Here is a 14,617-nt window from a genome sequence, read left to right as displayed (position 1 = left end):
GATGGACGAATCTCTTATCCGAATCAAGATTTCAACGATGAAAGATAAACAACTTTTATTAAGTTTCGTGTTCGACAAGGCGTTTATCTCGATTCGATCGAATAAACATTGCAAATTAATTGGTGAACTTAGTTATTATTTGTTATCTATTATAACGAATGTAACATTTTACATACATTTGCTTTCAAAACATTGATTATCTCGCGCCAATATGCGATCCTCTAATTATTTCGAACGTAGTGGAAATATTGCACCGGGAAAACTCGTTCTCGCGAGAACTGGACATTTTTTGCTTCCATCGCACACTTTTGTTCCTCGAGCATAAGTTTCTAGCTCCTTCAGTGTTCTTCGTACGAGTAATTAATGTTGCTTGCTAACATCTTAATCCAATCATTTAATTTCAACATTTCGCGAGAATTTCCATGTACGAAAATCACTGAAGAAATGTGTCGTTACTATCGTTCGTTTTGTTCGCGTGGCAACCAATTAGCAGCGCCTGGAAGATTTTTCGAAGGCTGTCTGGTCTCATAATTCCAGCGTTAAAAGACTTGAAAATATTTCTTTGTTCTTTCACCATGAAAATATAAAATATGTAATCCGTCGATTTTATATAACTCACAATTCCCTCTATGTTCTAAAATTCACTTTGAATAACTGTCATTTGCAAAATCCACCTCGAAGATATTTATTAGTTTCCTTCGAAGAAAATCTGTGGATCTACCTTGCGTCTGCAAAATTCATTTCACGGTATAAGACGGAAGTATCGAACGTGTCCCGAGCGAATTGAAAATTAATAAAATCGATATCCGCGGTGGGTAAATAGATTTTTGCGACGATTCGATACTGGGAACTCTGTTTGAAAATGATTTATCGAGTCTAAAATATAAAGGAGTATAGTTGTTGCAACATTTATGGAACCACAACACTCGTTGGGAATGGTGAAACGGAAATGAAACGAGGTTTCTGTATTCACGTCGGATACACACGATTCTCCAACCCCATAATCCTTGACCTTAAAACCTCGAATTCTGGACGAAACTCGTATTGAATCTACGATCGATTTCCTATAAATTCGTTCGCAGCAACGACGGGGAAATCTCGACCTTTAAAAAATCCTTCGATCCAAGGACTCGATCTTTCTTCGATGCACGGTCCTGTTATCACGCGTCTAGTTGGACAAATTTGCAGAATATTTAACGCGGGAGCACTAAAAGAGGAAACTGTTAATATTTGCTCGATGATCGACCGGCAATATCGTTTTCCAATAACTCCACGTTTCACAATTTAACCTTTTCCAAGGTGTCAACGCTCGTCGCGTACACAAATTGTGCAACCGACGGTCGTTCGACTAAACGGAAACCAGTATCCACGGATAATCACTGGATATGTCATTGAACATCTTTTATTCTTTGATATCACAATAATTTATGTCCACGTTTCGCAATTCGACCTTTTTAAACATGTCACTTTCTCACCCGTGCATACAAATTGCAAAACATTCGTTCGATCGAACGTAACCAGTATAATCAATAGCCTCTGCAACTTCTAGATAAATACATTACAAAAATTAATATCCACGTTTCACGAATATTTAACCCTTTGTAGGAACGTGTAAATGTGTGCGATGATTCCTGAAAAGAATGCATCTGTTTTCTCGATCGTCAACAACCGTGTTGATTAGCAACGAATTATTAATTGATCGGTGTCCATCTCATTGTGTCGGTCGGAAAATAATTTATCCAAATAAACGCTCTACGATATTAGAATTGGAATCCATAAAACGACATTGCATATTTTTTTCACGTGATTTTAATCGTTGAATGTTTTGTGAAACATCGTCAAAGTGTCTGTGATTTTGTGTTGTTCGCGACGATGGAGAGTCGAAGAAAGAATCGAATAACCGGGAATAAAAATGAATTAATTACCAGACTGATTAATAGAGATCCAGAAGCCAAGGAATCGTTGCAATTGGCATTCACTGACCATCACTGAGAGCACAGAGAATCGAAAGGTTATTAAATTCAGTTTACTCCGAAGTAAAATTCTGTACGTTCACAGTTTAGATAGCTTGCAATGGCTTCAATACCGATCATAAATTATGCTAATTAGCCTGACGCGAGGTCAGAAACGTAAGTGAGATAATCCTTATCCAAATCTTCGCGCGTGTTGCATAACATTATTGTACGAATCAATCAATAAGATTATGCTTGTTCTACGCACACTATTATAAAAGGGGAAAACATGTGTTTGAAATAGAAATAATCAAACAATAACACAAGTTATTTGTCTTTAAAAATATTACAGGGTGATTGTTGTTGTAAAAATGAATCGAAAATATGGAATGAAATTTTTTTCATATCTGATTATTTCAAGCGAAGGCGCACGAATGGAAAGCTAATCAATCACTATTAATAAACACGAACGCAAGTAGAAATAGCAATGAAATAGTCAGACGCTCGTACGCGTGACTCGCGAGCCTTCAACGTCAAAATTGAATCGAAAATGTAAAATACACGGTTGCGGGGGTCAATTGCAATAATTTTTTGTGAATAGACATATCCCCGAAATCGTACCCACTTTCGAGAAAAAAATTCGAAGAATGTGAAAATTTCAGTGAACACAAAAATGTTAAATTGTTCTAAAAAAATTATTTTCAGCTAGGGGGGTTAATTACAATCATCTTTGGTCAATACATGTACCCCTGAAATCCTACGCACTTTCGAGAAAAAAATTCGAGGAATGTGAAATTTCTCAGTGAACACAAAAATGTTAAATTGTTCTAAAAAAATTATTTTCAGCTTGAGGGGTTAATTACAATCATATTTGGTCAATACACGTACCTCTGAAATCCTACGCACTTTCGAGAAAAAAATTCGAGGAATGTGAAATTTTTCAGTGAACACAAAAATGTTAAATTGTTCTAAAAAAATTATTTTCAGCTAGGGGGGTCAATTATAATCATTTTTGGTGAATAGACACACCCCTGAAATCCTATGCATTTTCGAGAAAAAAATTCTTTACCGAAAATATACCGTGTGACTGGAAATGTTTCTATAACTTTTTAACGGTGCCTCGATCAACAAATTAGTATCCTTGATTTTCGTCTTATTTTAGCCTTCTTGTTCTTACTTGCATTGATGATTGCAGCATTAATTATAGCACAGTGTTATCTATTTTAACTCGAATTAGTTGAAAGATTGCGACGCGAATGGGAAAACAATACTAAACTACGACCACTGTTTACAGGGGCAAGTAGAAACAGTGAGTCATGATCAGACACTCTGATCACATGTAACCCAACGAATTCTTTGCTTTCATCATTTTCTCTCAGAACCTGACGAATTGAATTTGATTTTTCGAGTTACCTTGCACAAAAACGTGGAAGGACAGTCGCGAAGAATTTGTGCACTCTGTAGACCCGAATTCGTCGTCCACGAAAAAAAATTCTGGGCGCTGCTAATTGGTACTCCGGGGCCTCGCGAGATCATTAAGAGCAGCTCGACTTGGTTTCGAAAGAAGAACTACTTTTCTTGTTTGTCTCTCCTCAGGCAGCCAACCGAAGAGGAGACGCGAGAAGTCGAAGAAGAAAGAAGAAGTCGAGGGGATTGATTTAACCTAATCGTTTCAGCGTTAGGTCCGCCAAAACGAATAATGGAGCTGGGACAGGACATAAAAAAGATGAAAAGTTCCGCGAATTACGTGAAGGCCATCGAAAGTGGTAGCGTACAACCGACTCAGGTGAAAAAACGAGACGGAGTAGCTTAAAAAAACGTTGATAAACTTCTGGAAAAGAGAAGGGTCACGATTACGATTACGAAGAAAGTACCGAAAGTTTCTTCGAAGATACAAATTTAAAAAAAAGAAACAATGAAGTTGTGTTTCCGTTCTGTTTCCGTTTTCTTCCAGATTGTACTCGGTTAGTTAAGTTTGAGGGAACGTTAGGCTCGAGAGAGAAGTCAGATTCGAGGGTTTAAATAAGAAATCGATTTGGATTGGAAAATGTTCGGTCGAGTAACGCGTGTCCGGTTCGATCGTTTGATTGCAGATGGTCGAAACGAAGATCTACAAGCGACGATGGCTAATATTAATGATCTTCGTGCTGTACAGCGCCAGCAACGCGATGCAATGGATCCAATACAGCATCATATCAAACATCGTGTCGTCGTTCTACAACGTCCCCAGTTTAGCGGTGGACATGACCAGCATGATATTTATGATAACCTACATTCCATTCATATTCCCAGCCAGTTATCTACTCGACAAATTCGTAAGTACAACGATCGAAACGACAATGGTCTCGTTCTATTGGCCATAGTCGTCGAATTTTAAATTTAACATCACACGCACAATTAAATATTCTCCGTTAATTAATTGCACGACACCCTATTAACGTTTATATATTTAAAAAACTACGGAATACTTAAAAACCCTCTACGAAGCTCCCATTTCATTAATGATATTCAAAAGATTTAATTGCTTAAAATCACAGACGTGGGGGATTTATTTCACGACGCGTCAGAATTGTTATTAATGCATCGTAAATCGAGTCTTTGTGCGTAAACACCGCGACTCAATTATTATAACTCGATCGTGGGCCTAATCTAATCAGATTACTCATCGAGACGACTCATATCTCCGCGAAACCATACATGCGTACATGTTCCGTTGCGTTAGAAGGCTTATCGATAAGAGAAATCGAGGAATGTGGCAATAAAACATATCGAGAGGTAAACAAACTGCACATTCGACGTTTTTGATCTCCCTCTTACGCGACTCTCGAACGAAGCACTCGAGAGCCATAAACTTCGATTTCAAAGATATTTCTTGGACTTTATTCGAGCCGTTCTTCCCTTCACGTAATTGACGAGTTTAATCGTTCGATAATTCGATGTACTCGCTCGACGAGCACGGACGAAACTTTCGTCGTTTCTCGAAACGTTAATGTCAACCCTTGGGATTCTAAGACGTTAATTGAAAAGCACACGATCTATATCGAGCCTTCTCCCGCGAGACTAAACCCAGAACTAACAATATCGAAACCTAGCACGGAACGACCAAAGGATCGAGGGGATGGAAAACTAGAAACTGTTCGCAATAATAGTTTCTCTGGATTTTCTTTTTTCAGAAGTTGCATTTAAGAAGTGATTTAACTTTCAGGGCCTAAGGTATACTGCTCTGGCAGGAACGATCGGGACCACGTTAGGATCATGGGTGAAAGCTTTCAGCGCGAGTCCCAATCTATTCTGGCTCACTTTTATCGGTCAGACGATAGTTGCTGTGAGCCAGACCTTCATACTGTCGGTTCCAGCGCGTTTGGCGGCTGTCTGGTTCGGTCCAGATCAGGTCAGCAGCGCCTGCAGCATCGGCGTTTTCGGAAATCAGGTCAGTGATCTCCTACAAAGCTTTTCAAAGAGTCTACTCCTTGCAGAGGGCCTCCTACGTGTCATTTTTATTTACCCTTTCTGTCCGTGATCGATCACCTTAACGAAACTGTCCTCTCTCACATATTTTACTTGTTTAAACACGATACCAATAAATTTCTATGTGATCGAACAAATGAATTTAGCAATTTTAAACCCCTATTGAGATTTGAGATTTATCCCCCCGACTCTATCAAGATCCCATCGAGAGTCGAAGATATAGTTCGTGACTGATATAGTTCGATTAACGTTGTCTATATTTGCGAAGACAGTCCCAGTGCACGATTGCCGACAACGGGACCGAGTAAATGGATCTCCCGACGTACATCCCCGTCGATCATGTTTAACGGGCAACGGTTATACATAAGTGGAACTCGAGTGGATACTACCTGCTGGGTAAAATTCTAATTCGATGGAGACAGGGTCGTACGCGAGTTAAACCGTTACGTGATTAGGTGGGAAACCGAGTGGAACCGCTCACCCACGTTTAATTTCGCGGCGGGGATAAAGGGGGGGGATCTAGCAGACCCCATCCAACGAATTAAACGGCCATATTTCACGGTACGCCCCATTAAACTGCACCCCGTCGACCCCCCGTGATCCAGACGAGGTGCTAGCAACGTTTCATGCCCTCCTTTCTTTTCAAAAACAGCCTGTACACTGTTATTATACAGATTACAATTACGATTTACCATTCTGTCGCTCGGCTAGTTAATTTAAATATTCATTTCGAATTGATATTCACCTTTTAAATCACTTCGAGCGGTAATAATCGCGCCCGCGAGCGTGCAACAGATTGTTGACCTTCTTGACCACGCAGTGTCATGGAACTCTCGAGAGCGGAACTCTCTATGAAATCGTTCGTGATGGGCTGAAAAGAATAATGATCTCTTCCTCGAAATAACAATAGTGATCGCTGAGCATCTCTCTCTCTCTCTATCTGGTCAACGATTTCGTTCGTATTCGTATTGTTCGGGTGAAATGTGTGAATGAGAATCCTATCGATCTCTTGTTTATCAAAATTGTAAAGAATACCATACTACTATCTAATTCAGAGCGCACTTTAAATACGAAACCATAATTGTTCGCAGTTGGGCATAGCCATAGGTTTCCTTTTTCCACCAATGTTGGTACAAAGCAGCGAGGATCCTAGCGTCGTTGGAAGAGGCTTGCAAATCATGTTCTACATCGTGGCGGCTTTTTCCACCATCATTCTGTGCCTCATCATTTTCTGTACGTGCATTTAAACGCAACGATCCACGCTCTACTTGTTACAACAATCTTATAATAGTTAACCGTGCATTGTTCGTTCCCTTATAGTTTTCAAAGCAGAACCACCGTTGCCACCGAGTCCAGCCCAAGCTGTGCAAAGGGAAACGGAATCGTCCGAGAATTTCCTCCAGTCCGTGAAGAAACTAGTCACTAACCTTGGCTACTTGTTGCTCTTGCTGAGTTATGGGATCAATGTCGGTATTTTCTACGCCATCAGTACTCTTCTAAACACCATCGTTCTTCAGCATTTCCCAGTAAGTGCGAATTACAGCAATACCCGGATAACTGAACGGAATTCATCCCCCGTCGCTGATTCCGCGTATCCGTGTACAAATCATCGTTAATTTTGCACTTTTCGTGCTTTCCAGCACCACGAGAAAGACGCTGGAAGAATAGGCTTGACCATCATTTGCGCTGGGATGTTGGGTTCCGTGGTGTGTGGTATCGTGCTGGACAAAACGCACAAATTCAAGTAAGTAATCACAGAAATCCAACACGACGGATATATTCGATATATTTACGTATTTTTTTTAAATACTTTGCAGAGAGACCACTCTGGGGGTGTACCTCTTCTCGTTCCTCGGCATGATCATCTTCACGTTCACCCTGGAGAAGCAAATATACATTCTTTACATAACAGCTGGTATATTGGGGTAAGTACGAAACATTAAATTATTAAAAGAGATACATACTCAAAGTCTCGCTAACAGATTTCCCCTGTAAACGATGCTTCGAATAAAATTATTAAAATCACGCGATTTTTTAATAGATTCTTCATGACTGGCTACTTGCCAGTCGGTTTCGAGTTCGCCGCCGAGCTGACGTACCCGGAACCGGAAGGAACGTCCGCTGGTCTGCTGAACGCCGTCTGCCAAGTGTTTGGAATCACCTTCACGATCATCTACGGTCACTTGTTGAACCTGTGGGGCGATTTCTGGGCGAACATCGTCCTCTGCGTCACCCTGGCCTTCGGTGCATTCCTCACCACCATCATTCCCAACGATCTTCGAAGACAGAACGCCAAATTTTAAACGGTCTTGCCCGTGGCTGAGGATCTACGAAACTGAAGAAGATGAACGTCCTCGAAACGAGCTTTCGGGAGTCGAAGGACTGATACATCAGGGATAAACGACGAATCGTTACGGTTCCAGGCTTCTGGCTGCGAAACGTTCGTCAGAAATGTTCTTTCTGCGCGTTGCAATATTTAGACGAATATAATCATCAGCAATTAATTTTACGAGAATCCGAAGCGACAGTGAACAGGGTGTAAAACGTATTTTCAGATCCTAATAGACTCCTTAATCCTGACAAGACAGCAGAAAGGATATCTTCGAGCGAACGGACGCACAGGAAGCCTGGAACAGTGATAACATTTTAGCAGAAATTTTAGGGAAAAGGTGAAAAGGTTATTTTCGTATGTTTCTAGATAAGAATCTTTACAGATCTATTTTGATTACCTAAACTTGTCGCCTCTGGATCTCAAACCGATGAAATTGATGAACCACGATTGGCCACTGAGCCGAAAGAGATCGACCAAATGTGATCTACGATAAATCTTCCGCCTTTCTAGCTAGTCTTTCTTAACGCGCGTAACTCGAGGAGCCTCTAATTGAACTAAAAAAAACTCTTGGTCGCAGTATTCGCGTAATCTGAGGATTTCGTGTAGAAACCACGCTCAGGATCTCTTATTTCACCGTTGGCATCATCAGTATTATCGTCTGCTCCGACTCTGATGAAGCTACTTGGCGAAATGTCAGCGCGGAGACACTTTTTCCCGATGCAATTCTTGCATCTCGATGCCTCGAGTCTGAATCATAGACGTTTTAATGAAAGCCAGTACACGAGAGAAGACTCAGAATGGACTTAGGGTAACAGAAAACGGTGATATCTATGATAATAAATATTTATAGATTTTTAAGGCGTTCCGAGCATCGACCTATACTTGCTACGATTACGTTTTTTAAGCGAACAACTAGATTATTTTGATGCTCGAAATTTAGAAAGCCTAGTTGCTAGAACGAGATCGTGCTTCCCCCAGTTTTAATTTACAAACGCGTTTATTGTTGGAAAGAGAATGTTTTCCACGACCAATAATTCTATAGATCTCTAGCTCGTTTCTTGTTACGGAGTTGCTACAGAGTTCGAAAAGATTCAAAGAGTAGAAAATTGGTTTTTTCGTGGCCAACTTTAGAATTAGAAATAACAGGACCATATTTCGGAAACGCCTAAACTATGCAAACACTTTGTTGGAGCAGGATTGTAATTATCGTGTCTCGAAAGCGCGATTATCGCGTTACGAGAAAAGATTGTTCGTCGAGATTCTGATAAACTTTGCTTTCAAATGATAAACAATATCATTCGACAAGCCCCAAATTTTATTTTAGATATATATTTTTTAGGAACGATCGTGGATAAGACGGACAATATTTGTATGTTTCGTATACGAGTGCCAGGAACGTGCACAAATGTACCACTCCGTGATTATTGTAAATTAAAATATTCCTATAGTTAGGGGCCATTCGCGAAATAATCGTAGACGTTTCAAAACCATCGAGAGAAATATTATAAATATATATAAATCTGTACGATGGAATTGAGAGCTCAAGTCTTGACGAGAGAAAGAGGTTTAAAAAATTTATTTAAAAAATACGAGATACGAGACTCCTCGTTATCGATAACTCTTTAAAAATGACTTTAAAAATGTTTTATTAATACTTTAAGAATCGCCTTCAACAGAATCACGAATTACAGTCGAGAGTATTGTTTTTCTCTGTCACCGAAGCATTTATTATTTTGTATTATTAATATTACATTTTTCTTTTTCTTTTCCAAGTATTACTTTACGTTATAAGTTTGTACGAGTATAAGCACGTTAGAGTGGACGAGATTATTTAGAAAATTCCATCATTCGATAGTGTTTTATTAAACGGAATTTTATTTCGAGAGAAATAATTATGGGACTTATTGGACTCGAGTTCTCACTTCCCGAACGCCAAAAAACAGACGTGATTTTCTATTATTCTAGTCTCTCGACGGTTGATCATCGCGAAAACATGATGAGAATGTTAGTCAATTAATTGTTACGAGACGAGACAAAGTTGATAAACGATTTAAATGTTTACGTATAGACACGTGCATGGATATGTGTATATATTTTCTGAGAATCGAACGATATATATATAAATAATATATTATATTTCCGTATACAACGTAAAAATGTATTATTCGCAAACGATAGTTGGACAATAGAAACAGAAGTACAATTCTACCAAGTTCAAATGTTACGAGAACTATAGTTACCATATTTTCATGTAACGTTGAAATGATATAGTGTTAATGCATTAATCCGAATTCAACTGTTGTATTGTAAAATAATCTGCGGGGAATGTTTCTTCTCGCCGGAGAAAATCAAAGAAAATATATGAAAAAAGTATTAACTCGTAGAAATAAAAATAATGGAAAATCGCAGATTAAGTTACGATCTCGTTTAACGAATTTTGCTGTATCAGCAATGTATTGTTCAAACATATCTGTGTTAGTTGATAGTATTTTGTTGAACAACGCATAATTGACAGCAGAGGAAAGTATAATTCGTGAACATTCGATCTACGCTTTGTCCTTTTCTCTTTCGAGCTGCGTTTTATTCATTTCGATAACTATCGAGACGTTCCTTCATTTTTTTTCAAATTATTCGTACGAAAAGGCAAAGGATAAAGCGAAAATTGCAATCGAACGGTTGTACCAACGAGTCCATTGGTCTTCCACTCGTTTTAATTGTACATTTTCGAACGATATTTTTGTCATACACGTTGCTCTTCGTTCTTTTGTAAATATATTGTCGAAACGCGATGTATACAGAACGTCCTGCGTAATAAGTTTCGAGATTTCTCGAGTATTCAAGCACGAAGAAACGTTTTCAAGGAAAGCTGATCTTTCTTTTAAAACATTTCTTTATCGTGTATGTAAAGAGTACTTGAAAAATCGTGAAAACTATTAGGCGGTATGCTCTGTGCATATTATATTTCGCTTCTCGTCTGATGTTAGAGAGCAGGCCTACTTTTAAAGCTGTTTCCCCGAGCCGGAAACGCGTGACAAACAGAGAACAAAAGTATCTGTGATTGTTGACAATATTCGCGATTCGACTGTCGTCCGAATGTGTAAAACGTTAAAAAAGCTTGAAGAATTTGACAATCTCGCGACTGTCTGTATAACGTTGTTTGCCTGTAGCCATGTTGGAAACGTATGGAGAAATAAATAAATTAATAAACATTTACCCACGCGTATTCTTTTAAACATCCACACGAAATGAAAATTAAATCTGTTGCATCAACTAGATCTGTCTCTTTCGTTTTGCTCGCTTGTACCAAATAAACTTGATAAGTTTGTTAAAATAGTTTACAAATGAAATAGGAAGAGACTATCGAAATGCTGATAGAATTGAATTTCAATAAGCTTTTAAAGATCCCTACGAAATGAAAATTAAATCTGTTGCATCAACTAGATCTGTCTCTTTCGTTTTGCTCGCTTGTACCAAACAAACTTGATAATTTTGTTAAAATAGTTTGCAAATTAAATGGGAAAAGACTATCAAAATACTGATAGATGTGAATTTCAATAAGCTTCTAAACATCCACACGAAATGAAAATTAAATCTGTTGTATTAACTAAATGATATGGCTCTTTCGTTTTGCTCGCTTGTACCAAATAAACCTTGATAATTTTGTTGAAATAGTTTGCAAATGAAATGGGGAAAAGACAATCGAAATGCTGATAGATTTCAATTTCAATAAGCTTTTAAAGATCCATACGAAATGAAAATTAAATCTGTTGCATCAAATAGATCTGTCTCTTTCGTTTTGCTCGCTTATACCAAATAAAACTTGATAATTTTGTTGAAATAGTTTGCAAATGAAATAGGAAAAGACTATCGATAGATTTGGATTTCAATAAGCTACATTGATGAGAAACTACGCGAAGCGAATCGCAGCCAATTTGCTAATACTATCTAGATTTTTAATTAATAATTGCATTACCCAGGTAAGAGCAATACGATTATTAATTAAACGTTAAATAATATTACCCAGGTCTCACCACGTGGAGGTTGCTGCGAGCGGAGACCCGAAGGGAGATAGATGGAATCAAAGTTCCATCGATCTCCCTTTTAGCTAAGCTTAGCTACCAAGTAATTATTTCGTTTAAAAAGGGGTGAAGCTAAATAATGGGATACGCGACGCGACGCGATGCTGAACCGTGCGGCAGATCTTCGGATCGAATCAACACTGCCCTTGGTAGATCGATTCCTATTTCTAGCAATCGATCTATCATTGGTAGGCGACTAGATCTTTCGGACAAACTGGACGGCCGATCACATGTTTCGATCGATGAAACAGCGGTGATCGAAGCTAGGAACCAGAGAACGAGTCGAGAGAAGCTACTTGTTAAATAATTACTTGGCAATATTGGGAGATGCATGCAACAGGGACTTAAAATTAACGTCGAAGCTCGAGTCTGGTCAAGTTGAAGCTAAAATTCGGACGATAGAAGGAAACGAGGTTCCTTGGATGTTCTGATTCAGTTGTACCAAGCAATTATTTGATTGAAAAGGGGGATGAAGTTAATTCGAGGGACGCGATGCGACGCGACGCGACTCTGAACCGTGCAGCGGATCCGAGGATCGAACCTACTGCCCTTGTTAACTAGATCTCTATGGGATAACGGACGGCTGCGACTCCGAATCTAAGGTCTCCATTGCTCCAACGCAACCCGCCGGGAGCCCGAAGGACCCGACTCAAGTTGTCTGACAAAGAGAGAGTACCTCTGTTTCAGTGTCGACTTCCGCTGGAAGGTATGCGATTCCGCAGGATACGGAATCTCCACACCTTCCAGCAGAGTACCATTTTCCCTGGATCTAGCACATGGGAAGGCGATTTGATCTATCGGACCAGCCACACTGCCGATCACACCATTCAATCGATGATGTGATCGAAGCTAGAACGAGGGAACGAGCGAAGGAGAAGCTACTTATTCAATAATTGCTTGGTAGAGCGCGGATACACGTATAATAAAGAAGGCTTCGACGTTAATTTTAATACTCGCGACGAAGCTTACTAATCCAACTTGGAATTAAAAGTCCCCCGACGATTGTGGCGTTCTCCCTCGATGTCCTTCCGATTAATCCAAATTTTGAACTGAAATCAAAACTAATACTTATATTAGTGAGATATGGTAGGAAATTTAATATACAATGATCTATCACCTAGCTAAAGGAAATTGAAGAAACTATATTAGCAACATGTTACAAGAATTTAAGCTGAAAGGTAAAACTAAGAATCTTGTATTCATCAGAGTCGTCGAAACGAATATGGATATGTACACCGACGCAATGTTGTAAATATCAAAACGAACATTCTTGTATTGATCAGAGCCATCGAAGCAAATATGGATATGTGAATCGACACAATGTTATACAGATCAAAACGACCATTCGTTGTAACGAAAGAAACTTGGATCGAGACACCAAATTGAATCAACACCAAACGATCAAACGAAACGAAAGAATCGAACAAAGTACCTCCGCAGAATATTACGAGAATTCGAGCATGAACGTAAAAATCGAAATCCATGAAATTGTATAGACACCAAATTGAATCAACACCAAACGATCAAACGAAACGAAAGAATCGAACAAAGTACCTCCGCAGAATATTACGAGAATTCGAGCAAGAACGTAAAAATCGAAATCCATGAAATTGTATAGAAACAAACATAGTATACGATGGAAAACAATATTACATTATTATATCCTGCAATATTATACATATCAAAGCAATAACATAAATTCGACAAACAATGTAGAAGTAGAAAGGACATTCATAATAACCAAATACAAATCAGATAGATAAATACAGTTGAATTCACATCGAACAAACAAATAAAAATAATAAAATACAAATGAGTGGAGTGGACTTACTACTTGTTGTCAGTACACAGGATAGTTACCACTGGGCCAGCTGTAAAGTAAGAAAATATTCATATTATAGCAACGTCGGTTAGGCAAGCAGGGCAAAATCAGTTCATTTAAGCGAAATTGGTATCAAACGATAGAATAGAAGAGGGGAGAGAAGTTTTGAACAGTTCTTACCGTTGGTCATCACCGTCCGGCACTGGTCAGTAGTGGTCAGCACTGGTCAGTAGTGGACAGTAGTGGCAGGAACGCTAGCCGCGACTGGTCAGTAGTGGGCAGTAGTGGTCAGTAGTGGTCAGCGCTGGCCAGTGGTGGTCAGCAGCGGCCATCAGATGTCAGCAGCGGTCCCCGGTTCGCTTTTGGCTATTTGCCCACTCCCGAATACGCGACGCGACTGAACAATTCTTCGCAGTAACCCTGCTTATATGTCCAAGGTGGTGAAAGGGTGGGGAGACCAGTCAGAGCCAATGCTGAAGTTACCACTTAAGACTATCTCGTGTACAAAGGAACTATTTCGATCGGTTTCACCTCTTGACCATTTCTGAATCTTCGCTGGACCGCTGACCTTGACGTCCACCTCACTGTTGACCACCAGTGACCATAAGCTGGTCATTGTTGATCATCGACCTATTAAAACCATTACGAAGATTAAAGCCTTGTTGCGAGGATCGCCTTACAATTTTATGCATGATCTTTTTAACATTCTGTTCCACTTTGGAAGAGTGTAATCTCATGTTACAAGACACTTATGGTACAGCGGTAGCGTTAGATAGAGATAGGTCTATTTTTTACCTCGTTTATGGGTAATAGGTATACATGGGTTGGAAAATAAAAATGCCTGGGCAGTTGAGACTCACGATCGTATGGAGGTTGACACAAATCGTTAGATAGAGATAGGTCTATTTTTTACCTCGTTTATGGGTAATAGGTATACATGGGTTGGAAAATAAAAGTGCCTGGG

The 14,617-nt window shown here is 39.3% G+C and overlaps 1 protein-coding gene across 4 annotated transcripts in view; it reads left to right on the top strand.

Annotated features, from left to right (window-relative positions):
• Positions 1-10,934, top strand: part of LOC122399064 (feline leukemia virus subgroup C receptor-related protein 2-like) — a 34,520-nt gene extending 23,586 nt beyond the window's left edge. For 3 of the 4 annotated variants that reach the window (XM_043399433.1, XM_043399432.1, XM_043399431.1), the window contains exons 2-8: positions 4,046-4,267; positions 5,158-5,382; positions 6,512-6,653; positions 6,741-6,946; positions 7,061-7,164; positions 7,238-7,345; positions 7,462-10,934. In XM_043399433.1, coding sequence (XP_043255368.1) covers positions 4,046-4,267; positions 5,158-5,382; positions 6,512-6,653; positions 6,741-6,946; positions 7,061-7,164; positions 7,238-7,345; positions 7,462-7,723 — 1,269 coding nt within the window. In that variant the 3' untranslated portion in view covers positions 7,724-10,934. Of the gene's footprint in view, positions 1-3,548; positions 3,739-4,045; positions 4,268-5,157; positions 5,383-6,511; positions 6,654-6,740; positions 6,947-7,060; positions 7,165-7,237; positions 7,346-7,461 lie in introns of all 4 variants that reach the window. The other variant, XM_043399430.1, reaches the window with a different exon arrangement.
• Positions 10,935-14,617: the final 3,683 nt, after the last annotated feature.

This window comes from Colletes gigas, unplaced genomic scaffold (assembly GCF_013123115.1).
Source record: "Colletes gigas isolate AHSC1104 unplaced genomic scaffold, ASM1312311v1 Colletes_gigas_Sc00012, whole genome shotgun sequence".
Taxonomy (NCBI): Eukaryota; Metazoa; Arthropoda; class Insecta; order Hymenoptera; family Colletidae; genus Colletes; species Colletes gigas.
This window is presented reverse-complemented; position numbering and strand designations above follow the sequence as displayed.